General features: G+C 40.2%; 1 protein-coding gene across 1 annotated transcript in view; it reads left to right on the forward strand.

Annotated features, from left to right (window-relative positions):
• The window catches only part of GPC6 (glypican 6), a gene marked incomplete at both ends in the record, with an annotated part of 751,009 nt that overhangs the window by 694,763 nt on the left and 34,166 nt on the right, over positions 1–22,080 (forward strand). The window contains one exon of the mRNA XM_082278450.1: positions 493–522. Within this exon, the coding sequence (XP_082134576.1) occupies positions 493–522 (30 nt within the window). The remainder of the gene's footprint in view (positions 1–492; positions 523–22,080) is intronic.

Raw genomic sequence — 22,080 nt, forward strand, 5'->3', positions numbered from 1 at the left:
TATAGAAATCCGTAGTGCAGATACCTAGAACCAGCTATCTTGATTTGAGTCTGGATGACTGTAGTTTTTACTGTTAACAGAGAGAAATAAAGGCCTTCATTCCGTTGTCTAAGCATGTGGCAACTGAATTGAGATCAAATATTTCTAAAGCACAATTCATCTCATCCTAAGGTATACATTTGAACAGCTCAGAGAAATCTTTCCATATCCCTCTACTACGAAGGGCCAAAAAGTGACCATCTTAGTTCAGGCATCTAGCAAGTACACCCAAAGATCAGTAAATTCAAAAACTGTCAGAAGTTAAATAATTTTAACCACTGAGCTCACCCCGCTTCTGTAGAGCATGATCTAAATTTTCTCATTTAAAATCAACTGCTTATAAAGACTCATTATCTTCTCTGTGGTTGCCTGTTTGGTATAACCTGTGGTTTATTTTGTTTTGTTTTGTTCTGTTTTTCTGTTCCCTGAATCTGTTTCCCTCTTGCTTCCCAGAGGACTATCTGGAGGACAATGCAACATGGTGTAAGCTTTGGTATTTTTATTCTTCACATCATTTCCATTTGTCTTAAACAAGTGTTTTGTCCAGCATTGTACAAAGTTTCATCTTCACCATCTTTACTTTGTGTGTGTGTCTTGTAGGCTAAAATACTAGCAGTTCTTTCTGTAATTTTGCGTTCTGACTAATTTTATTTTGCCCAGAGCTGCTGCTGCCTTCCAGTATTTTTCTCTCACCTCAAGGATGATGCCTCATCCCCAGAAAGGAGCTATGTACTCCTCCAGTGAAATAAAAACTGGTGTAAGCATCCCCATGGTCTCAAACCCCACAAGGGCATGTCCAGCAATGCAGACGCTGCCGTAGCATTCAGCTCTGAGTCCTCTGCCCAGAGCAATGGAAATGAGCTCCCAGGCCTTCCTGGGCTCTCTCCCTAAAACTGCCTCTGTCTTGCTCTCCAATCTCCTTATGCTTTACAGCTTCATAAGTTTTTGTGGCTGTTAGAGGTCCCTGGTTCCAAACAGAAAACCCTCCTCAGCAAAGTTCATTCAGCACAGCCCAAGGGGAAGGCAGGAACACTGCACAGATTTGCATTTAGCATGGACTTAATAGTCCAGCTTCTTAGCAGGACTAATTAGTCTACAGAGAGCACCATGCTAATACAGCCGTGCTGCCTCCTGCATTTGAGCTGCCCCAAGTACCTCTGTGTCCACCACATCACTGTACAGCAGTGCTGTCTTAATGCTGCTGGAATTTCTCCCGAGAACATACTGCAGCCTGACCTGGCTGGACGTGTATAAAATAATTCCACTTTTTCTTTCAGGACGACATGGAAGTTTTCTTGATTTTTCACCAGGGAGCTGATGCACTATTAAACGTATAATACATAATGCACATGCATACTATGGAGACAGGCAACTGAGAAATTGGCCGTGGCATTCATGGGTGATTTGCATTCAAGTACAGCACAGTGGCTGCATAAATTAGTGGATGAGCATGCACCCAGTCTGAGAAAGAACACCTCTCATGCTCTTTACCCTGGGGAGGGGAATATACTTTCCTACAAAGCATGACACCTGGGGAGGTGTCACGCTTTGTAGGAAAACGTTATTTTAGAGTCCCTTCTGATTTCCTTAAAGTAAAAGTAGATAAAGTCTCAATTTTCGTGTGGAAAATACCCTGAACTACCCTTTTTAGGAATAAATTGGGATGTACTTTTAAGTCTCTTTTTAATTTTTTTTATTCCACTGTGCTGTTTTTTGTTACAGTGAAAAAATGCAATAGTAACCTAACAAATCTCTTGTGAACAATTTCTTCCCAGTGCTCCAAAACTACATGAAATAGAAAATGTGACTTCAAAAAATATAATCTGCTTTGCATTTTAACTATAAAAGACTAAAAGTAGCAGGACAGTATTCAGACATGGGTCTGAATTGCCCAAGGAATCCTCCAAGGCACTCTTGAAAGTGAAGTTTTCATATCAGTTCTGTTAGAATCCATTTAGTCTGGAATCTAGAACTGTTAAATATATGCCGTGATAGCACAATTTTCCTGGGATAGGATGTTTATCTTCAACATTTTTTTCCTCAAGAGACCCTAAAATAAAATCCAGAAAGTTGAAATCTTAGAGGGTTTAAAGTTCTGAGATTAATTTTCAAAATATCCTCTTCATACTGAAGCCATAGGATAAGATACAAACAATGAGCCTGTAAAATACATCATAAATCTGGAGTTTTGGGTCACTCTCTTAAAGGCTGAAGATGACAGGCTTGCACAAGTGTTTTAGAAGCCCACTGGCTTCCCACAGGCTACTCCCCCACAACCCTTAGATGCTGTGCTGTTTGATTTGATGACCCTGGGTGATGTCAATCAGCAGATGATTCCTGTAAAACATAAAATGTACAGCTTCTCCAGTTTTTCATTTTGCATGTTTAGAGTCCTGTTTCTTATTAGCTGTTTGGACACAATATGCACAATGAATAAATATATTTTACAACATTAGTTGGGGGTCATTTGGTGTTAGATTAAGGGTTTGACTGGTTCTCCAAAAAGGTTTGCTTAGTATCAAGTTTTGTTTAGTTTCAGTTTCTGTCTCACAAGAATATCTAAGTCTAAGTCTGTACAATCTTATTTTCCCTCATGGTTAATACCAGTTCCAAGTGGCAAAGGTGGATGAATGATGGTGGCCGTCAGAACCCTCCTGGGAGACCTGACAGAGTTCTGTTTTTAAAAATGGTGATATTATTTCATCCCCCAGTTGAATGGTTGTACATGCTGCTGTATCTGATGCATTGCATTCCTAACGTGCGTGAGGTGGTTACTAAGACAGAGCTTTGTTACAGTGGTTGCCTCTGTCTTCATGTGGAATGGGTCTGCCTGCTGTTCAGACCCTGACCAGCATGGGCAAAGAAAGATCATCTCCCAACAGTAACAGGAACCACAGACCTCTACCTTAATTAGTTGTCAAAGAAAACACACAAATCTTGATTGCCATGCAGTTTCTGCCTTGCCTGAAGAGTAATGTCTCATGGAACATGATGCTTGCTTGATCATCTTTTAAAATGGACTTCTTAGTACTAGTTGGACTTCCTTTACCTGGTGGGTGTGGAGACCTACTGAGAGTCATCATCTCATTTCCAGGAAAGTCTTAGGGGTGTGAATGGTATTATGGATCACTGTTCGAGGCGTGGGGAATACAAAACCTGTAGATAGAATCCAGTCCTGATCACCAGACTTTCTGCAAAGAGTAAGATGAAGAAATGGCACAGTCATGGGTCTTCATTTGGTGTACATTGAAAAATTATGTGATTGCTGAACTTGGCTCTGGGGTAAAGAAAAGCAAGATATCTAGGCTAAAGTTTGCACATCTGTGCCCTATCAAACCAGATAAACATGAAGCGGGATTTATTTGTCCTAGCTTTTCATGTTTCTAGTGTTGCGAACAAAGTCTGAGCTATCAGTTCATTCCTTTACTAGTTGATGGAGATAGCAGCTCCAGACCTTGCTTGAGACACTCATTTAGGAAAGACAAGAATCTGAATCACCCCCTTCTCCCCACAGAGGATGAATAGAATCTGGATGATTAACTCAGAGATCCAGTTTGTAGATGACTAAATGTAACTATAATTCTTGGCCTTGGAGCTCGGCTCTATGAATCATACGTGCACAAAGGAGATTTTGGTCTATAAAAGATATTGATAGATAGTACTTGTCATACTTCTAATCATACTCATTGTCATGGTATCATCAGGTACCTAGAAGGATAGCTAGACTCAAACAAAAATTGTTAATTTGAAGGCTGCACAACTTCTATTCAATGGCAATTTCACCTTGTAAATCTGGATTGAAATCTACTTCCTTCCATTTGATGTTTCAACTTCTGCTTAATACAGACTAGGGGTTTTTTCCTATATACAGAAAGTTTATATTACCAGCCTCTGGAAGATTAATCTAGGCAGGAAATACATTCACGCTACGCTTTCAGCTGGAAGATAGATCACATTTCATTGCACGTGTCTGTGCATGAATCTGTGCAGAAGGAAAAGTCAATTCTTAATGTTCTTTTTCATGATAAAGACAGACAGTGACTATATATACATCTTGTGCATTTAGTGTTTTGATATCATATTAGAAAAAAAATATGGTTTAAAAATTAGTGGCAGGGCTTGTGTCCCCATTTGCAGTGCAGAAACCATGCTCATTTAGATGCTTCCAAATAATATGACAGTAACAGCGACGTCTGCCTGCCTGCCTGCTTGGGAGGTGTTACACTGTGATGAATTCTTGCATTGTTAAGATTGGTGCAGCCAACAAGTTCTAAGTTCCCATAAAAAATGGATTTGTGATATATCATCTGTTCATCTACCGCTAGAGAATTAGAGGGTCCTTTTTTGTGGAAGTGACTACAGAATATAAAATGTCTTTCCACAATGAAGTTAGTTGTGCACAAGTGTGGATGCCAAGAGAGAAATTAAGACTTTGGTAATTTCTAAATTAGTTGCAAATAGTGAATCTCACTCTCCAAAGAAAAACATGTTTTATGCTTTACTGGCAATTCGTTTTCTCCAGCCTTTGCAGATTGTTTTATTTTATTGGACTGCAGCGCATGGATATATTGTGAACTCGTAACAGGAGCGTGCAGTGCTGGAGTCCACTTAGAAAAAAGAGTAGGTTACAGCAGACTGAAACTCATTTCCCAAACTAAACATCTCATATGTTTTTCTTTGATTGTAATAGACAGAAAATGGCGCTTTATGGACTTTAATGTGTATTACTAGTGGCTAAAGAGGAGGTAAAATACAAGCAATAAAAAGGTTTATCTGCCTTAAAAATGGTGACCCTTTTGTGAACCTTCTTTAGTCAAAACCAAGTATTTTATGTTAGGAAAGATTTCTTGAATTTTTTTCCTGCTCTTATGTCCAGTCCTTCAATCATATCAATGTATCAATCTAGGTTGTTTGGATAGCAATACAGGATGCTTCTATAATGCAGAGCAGCATATAAACAGTAAATCTTGCATGGCTAGTTACAGATGTTCTTTGATGGGAAAACCAAGATGATTAATAATACTGGGGAAGGGAAAAGGCATGAATTCATCACATCAAATTGTATCCATCATTAACAGAGGACAAGCCTAAGATTGTTCATCTGTGAGCAAACCCAACAGCATTTTCTGGATCCTAGGTGTGGGTGTAGATCCTAGCAACCTCACAGGTCCACATTAGGGCAAAATGAGTAGCTCACATATTACCAGTTCAGATGCTTAGTCAACACTGAAAATAGGAGAACAGCTGCAAGACACTTCGACAGATCCCATTCTGGACACTGGTGAGTACTGAGGTGCATGGTAATAGGGAACTCCGCCTACAGGATTAGGATTGAGTAGTATGGACTCCTTGCTCAGCTGGTTAAGAAAACAGGCATTTTCAGAGGGTAATTCCCAGTCTAATGTAGATATCTGCCAGAGATTGCATTAATAGCTCTGTGGAAGTGCCAATGTTTCTTTGTCAACTATGAAGAACTTTAGGCTTGACAAGGTATTTCGGTTACAGAGGGCTAGAGTTGAGTTAATCTAACTCTTCCTGAGCAGTCAGTACCTGACTTCTCCACAAACAGACCTAGCAAAGTGAAAGGGACTGAGAATTAGAATTAAGGACTCAGATGTACTCACTGGGAGCTGAGTAGAAGCTCACAATCTCACCATGTTCCAGTGGCTTTGTGGTCTGGTGGCAGCAATCATAAATTACCATCGTGTACATGTCTTTGTTGGTTTTCTTGGGTCTTGCTGCTTCTGCACTGAATGTATGTCATGTAAATGTTATTTCTGGCACAAAAGAAATGGAATTCACTGTGTCTGGTTCAATGTCTAATATAGGTGCTCTGTGGAACTGGGTTTGTTAATCTTCCATAATAGCAGTGGAGAGCTAGTCAAGGGGGTCAGTAACAGACAGACATCATTTGCTGAAACACAGGTGTCATGATAAGGAACACTCCCTGAACTATCCAGGCATCTGCAAAGAGCTAAGTGATGTGATAAAGGCCATACAGAAGTTCTTGCACCTTCTGGATGCTCTAGAGGACTCCAACATGGCATTAAATTCATTTGTACCTATAATGAATGAGGGATCTGGGACCTACTCATAAGATCTTAAATTAGACCAAAATGAGACAGCTGGCAACTTGACTAACTCTCTAGATGTCACTCACTAAGAGGTCACAGGCTTTCCAGAGAAGCCTCGCTTGAGGTTCTCAGGTATGGTGCAGGACTTATTTGGCACCTGTTCTGGCGTGTGGAAGAGAGGCAAGGTTTCCAAAGGCACTGGATATCTGTCTGCAGACAACTGAACTTCACTCCAGGTCTCCACTGTCTATGGCGGGTTCTTAGACACGCGGCTGACATGTCAACACCCACACTGAGAGCTTTAAAACTCAGGCAAGACTAATGCACTGCCAGATCCTGATGGACAGCTGACATTACTATTCTTTTGTATGGGAACAAACCACGCTGATGATACACAGCCAGCTCTTAACAGTCCCTAGGATAATTGCCTTTGCTTTAAAGTGCTGAGAATTTTCTTTTTCTGTTATGTATTTGGACAGCATAAATACCATATCGGAACCCAAATAAAAACAGACCAGAATGAAAGTTGTTTTTCTCCTGAAACACTGAAGGCCATAAAAATATCCAGTACATAATAATAAATGTGTTACCTAAGTAACTGCTAGAGCAAGTAAAGAAAAAGGCTAATTGTTTAAAGTGCTCTGTGTTTTTAATATAACATACCTACAGTGCTCCTATATTAAAGTGGGATAGATATGGAGAAATAACAGGAATTTGAGTAATGTATTTCTTCTGCAGAAAAAAGCATCAGTCATTTAGGGGAAAAAATCACTGCATAATAAATGAATCTGTGGGAAACTTCTTCTTCTGTGATCTTGCAATGAATGTTAATGGGCTTAAAATATCAGGGAACATTTATAGTATTAGAAATAATTTGTAAATAAAAATCATTTCAACTCTTATTCCCTCATTCAGAGGAAATCCAGTTGATCAAATGAAGATATCTAACCCTAGAGGCAGGTAGATAATGTATCCTTTGGTGTCAGTTAAGAGAAATAGGCACTTTCAGGGCACAGTTGATCTGAGCTACTTTAAAAATCTTTGTTGGATTAAGTAGCACTTGCACTCTTCAGTTCCTGCTTCTCACCATTGTCTGCAGAAGAAGATTTTGAAGCTCAGACAGGAATGCTGACATCATGTGAGATGAATTTCATTCACAGATTCTTCTTTATGGAGTCCATGGTCTGGATAGACTATGAAATTACTATCATACACCTTGATGGTATTTCTACTTGGTTTGGTTTGGCAACACTGTGTTCAGCATTGAACACATATTAAAACTATGTTCCTGTCTTGAGAACCTTAATGAGCTCTATCTTCCAGACCTTTTCTTCTGAAGTAGAAGGTGCAGGATTCCCAGTCATTGCTCATTGTCTTTATATGTTCTTCTAACCATTCATTTGCACTATGGGAATGGAGCAATCCAGAAAAACAAATCAGCTGTTCCTGTAAAGCGTGATATTCATAATACTCAAGTTAACAAAATCTGAATTATAACCTGTTTGCCTCACAAGAGAAAGAGGAGAAAGCTGACATAGTCTTTCCCTTGTCACTTATGCTCAGGCAATTCAGATTACACCTCCAAGTGCAGAACGGTAGAGATGGAATACTGTCCAGGATGCAAGACTCCCAGAGACTGGGAATGTCCTCCTCTTTGTCAGATACAGAGCACTTTTGCCTGTAGTGATGGGACTGGAAAACCATGACTGTTTTTATCTGCAACCCACATTTCCCAGATTATAATGCTTACATAGTTGGGAAAGAAAAGAGGACAGCTTCTGTCTCAATCCCATCCAAATTCTTATTCAGTCCAACTTAAATTCTCCTGGATAAAGGCCTTCATTGTTAGATGGAAAATGGATAACTCAGCTCTTTTCTGCCTGCAGAGAGAGGCCTAGATTCATCATACTTTTGTCAAGTCACCCCTTGCTTGATAAAAATCAATGTGGCAAAACTGGGTCCCTTAAAAATCTCTTTTATCATGAAATCAGCCAGATATAGACATATAGGGGAAAGATGGATTGGACAAAAAGTACTGCCTGTAAAATGTGCGGCTCACTTGGGAATGTGACTAGCTGAAAATTGACTTGGTAATGGTCTGGGACAAAACCCCTGGAATTCTCAAGCTAGTTGTGGAAGTACTTTTCAGAAATCCTATTTTCCACAGGTTGTAATGTTGATTTATTTCTGTGCTAAAATGTGAAATAATATGGCTGGCAAACATGCTTTCAGAAATCTAGAAAATAGTTAGTGATATATAGGGACATATTCTTCAACGTCATCTGTTCCTTAATGTGTCCCCATGGCAAAGGCACCATAATCACTTCAAGGCCACTCATTCCCATGCTATAACACTCTCTCTGCTCTCAGCCATTCACTTCATCAGAGAGAAAACTGAGATTAGAAGGGTGTCATTGTAAAAAGAAAGATCTGAGCAAGATCTTATAACCATCCAAAAATTTAACTCTGACCTCCTCAACCAGGGTGGCCAAGGCCAGGCTCTCACTGCAGGATATGAGCCATCCTCTAAAGATTCTCAGTGGATCCTAGGTACACAAGGAAGTTGCTGAATTTTGCGTCCAAAAATGAGCCCACACACACTCTGGAAGCTCTCCAACAAATGCAAGTGAAGTTATCAGGCTTTCAGGAAGGCCTCAGATGCTGCACAGTGATCACCACAGCTGAGTTTAGACACACTTTTTTCCCCATTTGAAGCACTAGAGTGTCTGATGCTTAGAACCTCCAATTTTATTTTACACTTATCCAGGTAGCCATTCCCTAAACGAGCTGGGAATATTTTATCCTTTTCTACTATTAGTAGTGACAAATAACAGGACTAACATTAAGGTTCTCTTTAGGATTTATTGCACTTCTGAATGCAATATTATCTGATTTTGAGCCCTTACTCCTTTGCTGTTGGCTTGCTGAAGTGTTTTCTAACAAAGTAATAGTCACACTATAATCCAGACTAACAACTAATTTCCAGCAAGGACTCCAAGGCTCAGACTTCATTTGCACAATTCACCATTTAATTTTAATGGATTGAATTGCATCGTTTGGGGAAAAGAGCAATGATAAAAACATACCTGTGAATGCTTCAGTCTTGTTGCACCGGTGGAAGTTGCCACAGTAACTTATCAGGCTAAGTTAATCAAGCTTTTCCTGTTATCAGAAACCAGATGGAGCAAAGACTCCAAACTATGGATCTTTAGGCACCTATTAAAAGTCAGATTGATGTTCAGCTGGAGCTAAATAGGGCAAGGGCCGGTCAGGTAGAAATTGTAGTCATAATATGTTGGTATAAAGGAATTACAGAGGAAAATGGGGTGATGAGGCACAGAAAGAAGTTTTTTAATTTTTATTCATAATATTTAAATACTATTCTGGTCCAGAAAGTTTGTTTATGTAAATAAGGTTCTAATATTCCATATGGTTTGCTCCATCCCTTATATGACTACTATCATATTTACTTAGTCACAGCTATTTTTCTTCTCTACTCAGTCGTGCAGGGGTGAGCCCAGCAAAACAAAATCAAATTGTCCTACTTGTCTTTCATATGCCATCATTTATATCCTGAAGGAACCTACACTTTCTTTCTTTTAGCTGTCTGTGCCTGGGGGGTTATTTGTGAAGAAGAAAAGCAATATGATTTTCATGGGCCAATGTGGGGATCAAAATTGTTTCTTGGACTATGACAACAGAGAAAGGTGATGCATTTTCCACCAAGTGTGCACTGGAGAGAGGAGGGGGACACTAGGGAGAAGCCTGTTTCCCCATGTGTGAACATGCAGGCAGAGAGGTTCAAGATGGCCAGGAATTTCAGTTCTGGGAATTGGCTGTATGCTTAGGTACAGGTTCAGGGAACATTAAAACTCTTGAGACCTTTGCTGGAAACACAAAGTGTGTTTTTCTCTCCTATTCCCAGCAGCCAAAGAGGGCAAGCAGTAAATTTTTTACTTTTTTCCTGTACACAGAATTTTTCATTTGCCCGTAGGCTGCAGGTGTGAAAGGCCATGATGGTATGGGCACCTCTAGAGGGTGCTTAGTGCCCTGCACCTGCTGGTCTGTATCATAAGGGATGCCAGCTTAAGCACTGCAGCCTGGTAAAGATATCCTGGGGTTTTAAGTGTGGAGTGCACCATGCTGGCTGCTGCCAGGGCAGCAAGGCGTTACCCTGCACTGCAAATTCAGGGGAGGGAGGCCAAAATCATGAGCCTTGTATAGGCTTATCAATACAGAAGAAAAGCCAAGAGGTACTTTTCACCGACACAGTCACCATCTTACAGCCTTTGGGGTGCATAGTACAAGGCAGCCTGAGATAACTTCGCTCTTCAACAAAAGAGGTACTAGTCCAAAGGCATCAGATGAATTTCAATTTCAACGAGCTAATGAGAAAACCCAAGGTTAGCCTGGCTTGGGAAGGTACTAAGCATCCATCTAGTTTCCATGAAGAGCACTCATCTGCACATTTTTCTTTTGATAGTTTGCCAGGTTTTCCTAACTATGAAAATAAATGAGATAAAATTGCTAAAACCACCTTGAAAAGAAGTGTAAACATCACAGAGATTTGGCTTGCATAGTACATTTCTTAAATGGCTGGAAGCCATCTGTGAGATGATGTGAGGCAAGTTATATCTTCTGAAAATAATTGAACCCAAGAAGCATAAGAGCATAAAAGGAGGATGGGTGGTCCAGTTCAGATAAAATGAAAAGTAATTCTACCTTTTCTCCCACATCTCATTGAATTAAACCATTTTGTGCATTGAAAAAATCATACTGGTTTTTTTCTTATTTATTTTTGTGGACACAATTCTTTTTGTATCCTGATGCCTGACAAGAAGGGTCTATTAGCTAAGAGTTGTACAAACATACAGCTTTGGCACCAAGAACTTGAGTCAGAAATCAATTCAAATCCCAACCACCCCAACCCTTGGCTATCAAACCACACTTCCTTTGAAAAACAGGCAGGGGATATGAGTAAGGCAGACAATTCTTTTCTGTTTCCTGTTTATCTGGGTTTGGTCAGGACTAGAAAGAAACAAATATAAATGAAGTAAAGCAAGCTTCTGACTTAGTCTCCTATCTGAGGTTGAAGTAGAATTGGACCTGTATTTTACAGACTACAAAGTTTCAGAAACATGAAGTACTCTGGTTTGGGGTGGTTCTTTAAAGTGCAACTTTAAAAATTAGTCATCACTGGGAATCTCCTTGCTTTGGTGCATAGCACTGCAGAAGCTGGATCACATCTGTAGGTCTGCGTAGTCCAAGCAAGAGTCCCAGAGAATGTCACTCCCATTTAGAGACTAGTTTCAGGATTGCTCTGAGAGCAGTCCACTGATTGCTGTGTTACTTTGCACCTTTCTGGTTCTTCTCTATTTCTGCTGTTTGAATAAAATCTTTCAGATTGTCTGCTTGCATACTGTAAGCCAATTCTTAAAGAAGTTGTGGTCAGAATGGTAAAGTTCTCCTGGGTTTTAATGATTTAACCTGTAGGCTCTTTCGTGGGGGTTTTGGTGGGTTGAGGGGTTTTTTGGTAACTCTTTTGACATAGATTTGCTTTCCTCTTGAACCTACAGTGGAGTTCTAACCCTTTGCCTTTTCCATCACAAAATGAAATCATGTATACAGTAGCTGAGTTATAAATTCAGCTTCACAAGCAGTTGTACTGTAGAATAAAATAAGACAGGCAAAGCATCTGTAAGAAACAAAACTTGTTTAGATGTAAGTGGCTTTGATCAGCAAATGTGGCAGAAGCATGAAGAAAATAAATAGGTTTGTCTTAAAATAGGACATAGTTTAAAGTCATTCCCAGTGTGAAAGTATTCTCTTTGCACAGTTGAAACATAAATAATGTAAGATCGATGTTAGATGTTGGCTGGGCTATTCTGAAAATGAGACTGTAGAAACTGTGCAAACCAACGAGAACCAACGAGTTTGCTTTGCTGTATGCATCAAGACAGAGAAATTGAAAGAACATGTAAAACTAGTCATGAGTTGATGGAGAAATTAAGCTACAAAATGACAAGACAGGAGATGTAATGACCAGCATAGGCTGGTTCAACTGGTTGTTTGAATTAGAATAATTACATATGCAGCCTCAGGAAATAAAAGCTCCCATTCCATTCAACACAGTTTATAAAGTTTTGCTCCAGTAATGAAAAATGGAAATGAGTGTCTCGAATGAATTATAGCAATTATCTCTCTGGTGGGGCAAGACAACTCTGAATCCAGTCATATTCCCTCAAGAAAAGAAGCACTGTGTGCTGTTATTCACCACACACCTCAAGAAATTCAATGACATTTTCTTGTTATTGTTTTTCTGAAGCACAAGTCTTCTCAGCTGCCAGCCCATGGTGCTTCTGGATTTTCACACTATGAGTAGTGAGTTTTTCGTGCTTCACTTAATGGAGTATGTTTGCACAGGTAAAACATAGATTTAGAAGAAACATAAAGATTTTAGTTATAGGCTAGTGTTGAGATTAGTTGGAATAGGAAAGAACTTGGGCCCAGAGAGAGTTAATTAAAATAGTTAGGAGAGCTGGACCTGAAATGGGTTTTAAGATGTTAGTGACTGATTGCCAAATAACTGATGATCTGTCATTTGCATGTTTGCTTAGCTGTGCTTAGAACAAGGAGCAGAAACATTGATAAGTTGGTGTAGGGAACAAGGACAATCACCAATTTCCTCCCTTGGTGGAAACCCTGCCAAAAGTCATGCAAAAAGAAACTTAGAGGTCACTAAAGTAATTAGGATTGTTAAAGTTCAGAAAGGCAAAAGGTCAAAATGAGGAAGATGAGTTACTTCATCTTTTTTAGGACCACTGACCCAATTCAAGACCACCAACTCAATTCAGGATACACACTAGGCCTGCTTAATGACATGTAAGCTCATTTCCGTACGAAGCGGAGAATGGGAAGTGTTAATGTTATGAATAAGCATTTGTATTTTCAATATTCATAATATTTGGAGTGTTGTGTTTGCTTGGATCAGGTCCCTGCCTCTTAGGGAGCTATCCCATGCAGTGCCTGGCGCCAAATAAAACATACACTTTCTAACTCTAAACTGTTAGAGAGTTTTTGTCCGTCTCAGTTGGATATCGATATCAGATCGATATTCATATTTTGGTAAATCACAGGGAGCTCTCAGTGTACGAGCAGCAGGCTGACACACAATTAGGTTGATTTCTTACACTTTTACATGGCAGTAACTTTTGCATTGATTGTTAATCTGGTTAAAATAAAATCCAAGGTGTTTCTCACTTACAGACCCTATCTGATTTGCACAAAAGGAAAATGGTGCAAATAATATTTTAAACAAAAATATTTATTTTCTGTGCCACCTGTCATGGAAGAAAAGCAATGCTGGTATTTCTGTTTTAGTAGAACTTTATCTAGATTTCCTGATTGGCATAAGTGGTGTGTCAAGGTAAAAGGGCTAAGATTACTAAAACTACTAAGATTAAATCCAACGGTACTTCATTTTACCACACGTGTACATTTTCTCACACACAAAACATTTACATTCAAACTGGCCCAAATACATTTTTGTTCAAAACCATTGTCTAAAAATTGGGGAATTTGCCCAAGAAATTACACTTCAGTTGAGCAAAAAGTGAACTAGTATGGGCAAATAGCATTTATTGCAAGTCAAAAAGTCTGTTATCTCTTGGACACTTTTTCCAAAGAAAGAGCATATTTATTGTGTCCTTTCCTATAGAATTAAGTTGATGTCTACCTATATCAATAAAAACTGATTTTTTTTTTTTGTGAGATCACTGTTGAGGGACTTATACATGTTGTTCATTGGCAATGCATCACAGCTAGGCTGGAGCATTATTTTTAGGAAAGATATTAGGTTAAATCCAAGGCATGAGGAGTATATGGGATGTCTTTAACTGAATGTTTTCCTGTCATAAAAGCATAGATATATTTGTATCATGTAAGAACAACATATGTTCATATAGTTGTGTTTTTCAGACTTGCAGACTGAAAAGTTCACAGTCTAAAAAGAGAAGTTTTGAGCACCCAGGACAGAAATTTTTTAACATCCCATGGCTGTACCTCTATTCAACTGAGAACAGCCTCTGCAATTAACTGTTTAAAATGGACAGAGCCTGTTTTCTCTCTTTCTTTTGACAGTGACAGATTCTTTGCATCATGAAGAGCCCTAGCTATAAATCTCACTTAAGGCCAAAGCTGTGCATCACCTCATCATCAGTGTTCAGCCACTACATGCCGCATTCGCAGGCTCCCAGCTCAAGTCTCGGAATTCATAGTCATTCATAAAAACTGCATCAGCAGCTTTTGCCTCAACACACCAGGATGACCCTAGTTTCTGGAGGCAAGCAGGCATCATCCTTCAGGGTCAGTGTTCCCAAATGGTCGCTGGGGGAGCCTGTGGCTGCCAGCCAGTCAAGAGGCTTATAACTGCCAGGGAGCAAAACACAACAAGCAGGAGAGTTGTGTGCCTCAGGAATTTGCACAGCACTTTGTACTGTAAAACGGGGAGACCTCGGAAGAGTGAGACTGGCTAATATCCAGTACACTTCCATGATACTTTATTGAAATCAAAATAGGCCTGAACAGTGTAGGAGAGGGGCAGAACCCTGAGGCTTCATCTGAGGAAAGCAGAGTCTTTCCGAGACAAGATTTCATCCTGTGGCTGCTGTTTTATTCCTCTGAGTCCACTTGTTATTACTGTCCATGAGTAACCTATTGGCAAGTTGCCATCTCTTTCAGGTCTTTTTTTTCTCCTCTCCTTATGCAAAATATTTAATGGTTTCTGATCCCTCAGGGAGATACCACTGCTCTTTTCCCTCCTGTTTTGAACTTTACAAGTAAAAATGTGTTACAGGTCAGCTCTGTACTCTGCAGTAACATAGTCTAAAAAGTCAGAAGCCAGCTGGGGGTGAACTGATGTATCCCTGCCACTCACCATGCCACAGCACGGAAAGCTGCCAGCTCATGTTGTGGAGGCAATAAAGATATTTTAGCACCATTCTGCATCTCTTAACTTGCCTCTCCACAGGACTAATCTGTTCAATCAACATGTCTCTGTCTTCCAGCCCCCAGGTCTATAGTGAGCCTGGTTGGGGTGATCTCGAGGATCTCTGACTGCCATGATGTAGCTGTGCCTCTTGTCCATCCTCTTCCCCATTCATTCCTCTCCAAACAGAATGGGGGTTTCTGTGTCAATTCTTTCTCATTTATAGCTTTTGTCTTTCCAAGAGGAACATACTTCATACTGTTGTCTGTTAGACAGCTCTTCTAAACGTAAATATGTATTGTCCAGGGCCTGGTTTTGATGTGTCCAGCTTGATGGGTGAATTGCAAATTAACATAAGTAACTTGCTCATGGTATGGACATCACCAACAGGCTGCCTCTTTCCATAGTCTGGGATGGGATCACAGGGTTCCTGAATCAGGAAGAGCCCAGTAGAAATGTAATGAGCTGAGAATTTGGAACAATCAGGTGTTAAATCTCACCAAGCTTGGTGGCCTCATGAGAACTGGTTTTGATCATGGCCTACAGTAATTCCCAAACCATGCCAGAAAATTGGTCTGGAGAACTGTTCCTATGACGGATCTCACAGTTTATCTGCATGGACAATCAACCTCCAGTGTTTCCAGGGATGTTCCTGGCACTCTTAACTTACTGAAGAAAAAACTACCAGGCTAGGCCCCAGAATGTAGTAGTGGTAAAGAGTTTGTTTGGATCCCTCATGACTCAGTGATTCTTTCTCTGTTCTGTATTTCTTTTCCTTAAAAAAAGAAAAAACAAACAAGCAAATAAAAAAAAAAACCACAACAAAACAACCATATCTAAGTGAAGGCAGTATCAAGAGATCTTAGTCCACAGATGCAGTGAAATGGGGAGAGTGCAGAAATGATCTCTCTAGTGTGGATAGTGGAGGATTCATTAGAAAAATAAAATTGCAGAGGGACAGATATCTGGTGATTTTGAAAAATCAGATTTAGCCCCATTATACAAAAGGACTGAAGAGCATGCAATAGGTCATCAAATAATGAGTGAGAAAAGTAAATGTACTTTGAGCTTGTGAAAGCGCAAAAAAATTTTCTCCCAGGGCAAGGTAGACAACTAAGATCTTTGACTGCTAAAATAAGAAATAAAATTGCATTATTTCTGAAAAGATAGCTCAATTATGTAAATCAAAATGACATTGACATGGAAAAGGAACTTACATTACAATATTAAGCATATAAAATTAAGCAGCTCGAAAGGCTTATTGACAGAGACTGATTTGACACTGAAGGATATACTAGAAATTACTGTGCCACTAGAAATTACTTCAGAAAAAGAGGTACAGCAACAGCTTGACACCATTTCTTTTAAGCATAGAGCTGCTTACATAGTCAGAATCCCTATATAGAACTTATGGTTCAAGGGCAGTCATGTAGAAAATGCAAAAGTCTTGTACAGCTGTCTACAAAAAAAAAAAAAAACCAAACCTGAGAACAATGCTGTGAAGGCAACAGTTTGCAAATGACAACTCAGAACATCTCTGTCTGCTCTTGTTTTTCACAAAGATCAATTCTGTAATCTGTCTTAGTAATGCATCCCTGTTATTTTAAATGACAACACACAGCATCCTGCTTTAAAATCTTCCTTTACAAAACATGGAGAAAAAATATTAAAAACATTAAGAATGGAGACAGATTTTTCAAGATGTATAAGCACTTCCTTCAATTTCAAGAAGAAGTATCTGGACTGACTAGCTGGCTTACTGATCTCAGCAAATAGAAGGAATCACCATGTTTCCACACAACTGTGTCCCTCTATGTAACCGTGTGTTCCTGTGGAACTCTGTGAAAACCAGTCATAGATCTTGCAGCATTCAGTGTTTATGTTGGTAAAATTCAGTATGAGCTCTCCAGGTAGCACAGACTGATCCCACAATAAATATTTTATAAAACAGGACTGCCCAAGAGAGTGATCTAAATGACCTATGATTTTAGTCCATTTAGATAAAACATGTTTTGATAGAGCCAGATACAAGGTCATGTATCTGGGAACAATGACTACCTGCCAGACCTAAAAAATGTGAGATTACCTTACAAAGGAAAGGCTTAAGAGAACTGAGGAGATAGTAGGAAAAGGCAAGGTAGAAATTTCCAACTGCTGTTGCAAAAAAGGTTACCCACCACATATGCAATCATGAGGTGTAACTAAGGATCTCTATCTTTGTCTGGATATGGAACTGATGGGTCTACTTAGATCACTGGATAAAAAAAGGCTGGGTGTGATCAAAGGCCACACCGAGGATTGCTCTCACTGCTTACATGGCTGATTCATTCCCATCTCAATTTTGGCCCACACCAAAACATATGCTCCAAGACATGGCTTGAAGGGTATCAGGAACCATTCCCCAAAGCCAGCAGTTGGGGCACAAAGTCAAACTACCTTTGATCTCCCAATCCAGCATACTTTTCCAACTCCATCTTATCATCTGCTATCCCAGTATTACCCTCAAAATACTTTGCCCGCATACCTGGCACTCCTCAGGGTGTGTAACACACAGGCCGTGGGAAACCCTGCACCAAGTGCTGTGTAAAACAGATACAGGGAGTTTTTGCCACTTGCATCAGAGCAAAAGCCTTGAGACCATTTCTAGAAAGAGGCATATTCTCCCTCTGTCATTTTCTGGTCATTTTTCATCTCTAGAAAAATCCAGGGCAACGAGGGAAAGTTCTTTTTCAAGAAGTTAAGACTGTGTTCTGTCTGTCTGTAACATCAGCAAATCCAGGGCTGTTAATTGAGAAAAGAAAGAATATTCCTTCCAGCAGAATGGATAAAATTTGGAATAGATCTTGATAAAAGGTTCACTGCTAGTATATTAGTACAGCAAACCCCAAAGCAATGTGCAATGCATTCTTGGCATACCCTCAGCTGAGTAAGCAGTGAGGCCGTGGTTATATTCCATGCTTACTCCATTTTTCAGGTGAATTCCATATTTCACTCTAAATAGAGTACATTACACTAATCCAGTCTTGAGTTGACAAGGTACGTGGCAAGTTTTATTGAGGTGGAGAGGTTGTGTTTGCCTTTACAGGCAAAGATGGATATATTATTTGGGGCTATAATTGCGAGCTGGGCATGCAGGAGATTCTTAAGGTCCTATATCACACCCAAATGGCCACCTGCCACCTCCCAGAGCACAGTCACACAGATTCGGTTTTGATGCTGATCTAATATTTGATCAGCCTCTCACCTGACCTTTGCAGTTAACCCAGGTTGTCTCAGGTGATGTGTAACACATCTGCAGATAGCTAATCGTCTTCATCAGCCTTGCTCGTGGGGGTACTCTGTTAGATAGCTCGTTGAACCAGCCAGAGCCAATGGGACCGATATGGAAAGTTTCATCAACATGCTGTGTGCAGGCACCAACTCCCCCAGTTCCATTTTGAGCTAGCTCAGTTGTTTCTTTATTGTGCCTGTAATGCAATTCATTCAGAGCAGGAAATAATCCCCAAGTTAGAAATAAAGTGCTTGACTTCCACGTTTCAAGGGAGGGCTGCTAATTAGCTAAAAATCTCACACCATTTTATTTATATAGAAAGCAAATTTGATTTTGAAACCACTGAGAAGCAATAACCACAGAACTTTATGATGTCACTATTAAAGAGATGTTTTTCAAGCTTTATTTATGACCTAATTTTATACAAAGCGCCTGCAGTGTTGTGGGCATATAGGAATACCAACTAAGTGCAGGAAATCAGAGGCCATTTGAAAAAGTCATTTGCTCAGTGATCTCCATGGGCTGATTCCAATGGGGGATTCAGGTACTTGTAAATTATGTCACAGAAACACCAAATTTACAAGTGGCTGGATCCCAGTGAGGAGTCAAAAAAAATAAAAAAGAAAAGGAGGAAAAGCCAAAGAAGCCAATAAATATTATTTAAAACATGTGTGCTGACTGAGTGATGAAAGTGCATTAACAAGTGACCTGATCTGGCTGAAGGGCTATTCTGTACCACAGAACATCATGTTCAGCATATAAACTGGGGGGAGTTGGCTGGAAGGGGCTGATCGCTGCTTGGCAATTAGGTGGGCATAGGTCAGTGGGTGGTGCACAATTGTACTGTACATCACTTGTTTCTCTTGAGTTTTATTTCTCTTTCCTTTTCCTTTTCATCATCCTAATCTATTACCACAGGCCTAGGCCCTAGGGTATATCACCGTGTCCCGCAGCCATAGGGAGGAGGAGGAGAGAAGATCCAGCAGGCAGGAATTGTGCAGCAAGATTGATCTATTTAATTATTTTACAAACTCTTTTATGGACTTTTTTCTTCATAGTCTAATTGGACAAAGGATCAGCCACCCCTTGGGGTGACTGGCTAAAATCCTAAACCATCCATTGTCAAAATATTTTTCTACTATACCGTAAACAAGACTTTTCAAGGCTGCAGGTGGCTTGGTTGTTTATCTACTCTGCTACCTCTTCTGTGAGAGAGAAGTCTCTCATGGACTTAGAAAATAGCAGGAAAATCCTCGCTAGCAGCATTTTTGTATCTACAATAATCTTTTAAACAATTATTATTATTCACATATTAAACTGTTCTTATCTCAAACCATGGGCTTTACCTTTTTCCAGTTTTCTCTCTCATCCCACGAGGAGGAGGGCAGAGGGGGAGTGAGCGAGCAGCTGTGTGGTACTTAGTTGCCAGCTGGGATTAAACCATGGCAGTAGCCAAATTGTCTTCTGAGGGGAGAAATACATTTGAGTCCACTGTTCCTGCTTGAAAAAAAATTCCACCCTGCCATAGGGAGTACACACCTCCGTATATATAATATATACTAACAACAGTTATAAATGTATTAACAGTGGTTCGACTGCTGCCTTGCAGAGTGGGGTACATACCCACTCTGCCCACATCTCTAGCTGGCTAGGTTTAGAAGGCTGCACCTTCCACAGTGTGGATTTTAGGGTAGTCTTTGAGGCACACCTGACTTTGCTGAGCTGTGTGCTCCAACCAGTCCAGCTCTCACTCACCTTGTGAAGTGTGACACTTTGCAATGCTACACTGGAAGCAGCCACACCGGTTCTCATCCAGATGCCTGTAAAAGCTCTGCTGGGGTGACTATGCTTCTTTTTAAGCAAGTCTTGAATTATTTCTTATTTTAGAAAAAGAGGGAGAGCAATTTTTCACATGGGCAGATTTTTATAGGACAAGGGGGGAACAGTTTTAAATTAAAAGAGGAAAAATTAGGTTAGATGTTAAGAAGAAATTCTTCACTATAAGGGTGATGAGACACTGGAAGAGGTTGCCCAGAGAAGCTGTGGATGTCCCATCCCCGGAAGTGTCCAAGGCCAGGTTGGATGGGGCTTTGGGCAACCTGGTCTACTGAAAGGCATTCCTGCCTGTGGCAGGGGGTTTGGAACTAGATGGTCTTTAAGGTCCCTTTCAACCCAAACCACTCTGTGATTCTATGATTCTATAATTTCTGGATAGCTGTACTAAGTAACAGAAGAGAGATGAGTATATTGATGAAGATACTCTCCCTCACACCCCAGCTCCAAGTCCAGGACCCACTTTCCATTCAGCCATTGGCAGCAGAAGGGATGTACATGCAAAACATACAGCTCTGCAGGGTGGTTGCACCATATCTTACAGCTTATTTTGGCTATCAGTAGCATGTATGTCACACAGACCCCATGGAGCCAGCTTTCCTCTGTGTGAAGTCTAAAACAGAGAACAGAGAACCTCTGGGAACTGAGGTAAATTTCTCACAGGTACAGCATACTCGGAACAATGCAAAATCTTCTCTGGATTTTTAAGGCCTTTTTCTTTTGAAACCATTTTGGTTATTTGGAGCCTAAAAAGTAAACACTGTCTCCAGACACTTCTCTTCTGGCAAGGCTTAAAATCCCTTGTCCCAGGAGGGAGAAAAAGTCATCCCCTCATCTCCACTCAGGGCAATGTTCAAAAGTTTTATTTATATATATATCAGCTTAAATCTCGGCTTCAAGTGGTATAACCCAGCTGGAAAAGCTGCCAACTCCCAGATGTTTTTTGTCTCCAGCTCTATACTTATCTCTCGGAAGACTACCCTGGGTCAGGGGATGGCAGTGATTATCCATATTTCTTTCCTACACCCAAAGCAATCATTTTAAAGCTGCACAGTCTTTCTCACAAGCCCTTGTCTGGGTCTTGTCTAGGTCATATATTACTACTCCCTATGAAAACTGCAGATTCTTGCTAGATTGACTATAAAATATCCTCAGGTTGCTGTAGGTTTTTGATTTGTTGCACAGTACTAGATGAAAATCCTTTCAGCTAAATATGAATGAAGACTTGAGGTTTATATAGCAGCCTTGCAAGAAGAGAAGGTCATCGTAACTCTGTCTTCTGAAAAGAAAATGAGGGCTAAAGGAGTGTAATTAAGAATTTTTTCTGCAAGTAGAAAGTAAGCTCTGTACTCAAACAGTTTGGGGTAGTGATGGCAACCACTGACACTTATCACACGTTTGCAGTTGACACATATTTGGGGTGGTCCCAGCAGTAATTTTTAAATTTTTTAAAACAAATTTGACACCAGCTAACAGAAAAGGTCCATTATTAGCACTTTAAGAGAAAGGGAATGGACTGCAAATCTTTATCATTGTAAACCTGAGAGAGGCTCTATGCTCTTCATTTTGAGGATTTGTCATCAGAACCGAGCAGAATCCTTAATGTTGTGAAAAACACCAAGCAATATGTGAAGATCCATCTCACCAGTAACATGCACAGGTAACCAGGGCAAAGTTACTCCTTCCCAGGCAGGCTGCCAGCACATTTCAGGAGAGGCAGGAGGACTCCCATCCAGCTTCAGTCCAACCACTCCCATGCAGAGAGTGGAGTGTTTCTGGAGGCTTCTGCCTGAACTGTTCCTCAGGACCCATGGCATCAAGGCTTCTGCATGGACACATGGATTTCTCCTACTAGAGATATTTTTTTCCCAGTCCTT

This window comes from Coloeus monedula, assembly GCF_965178545.1.
Source record: "Coloeus monedula genome assembly, chromosome: 3".
NCBI lineage: Eukaryota > Metazoa > Chordata > Aves > Passeriformes > Corvidae > Coloeus > Coloeus monedula.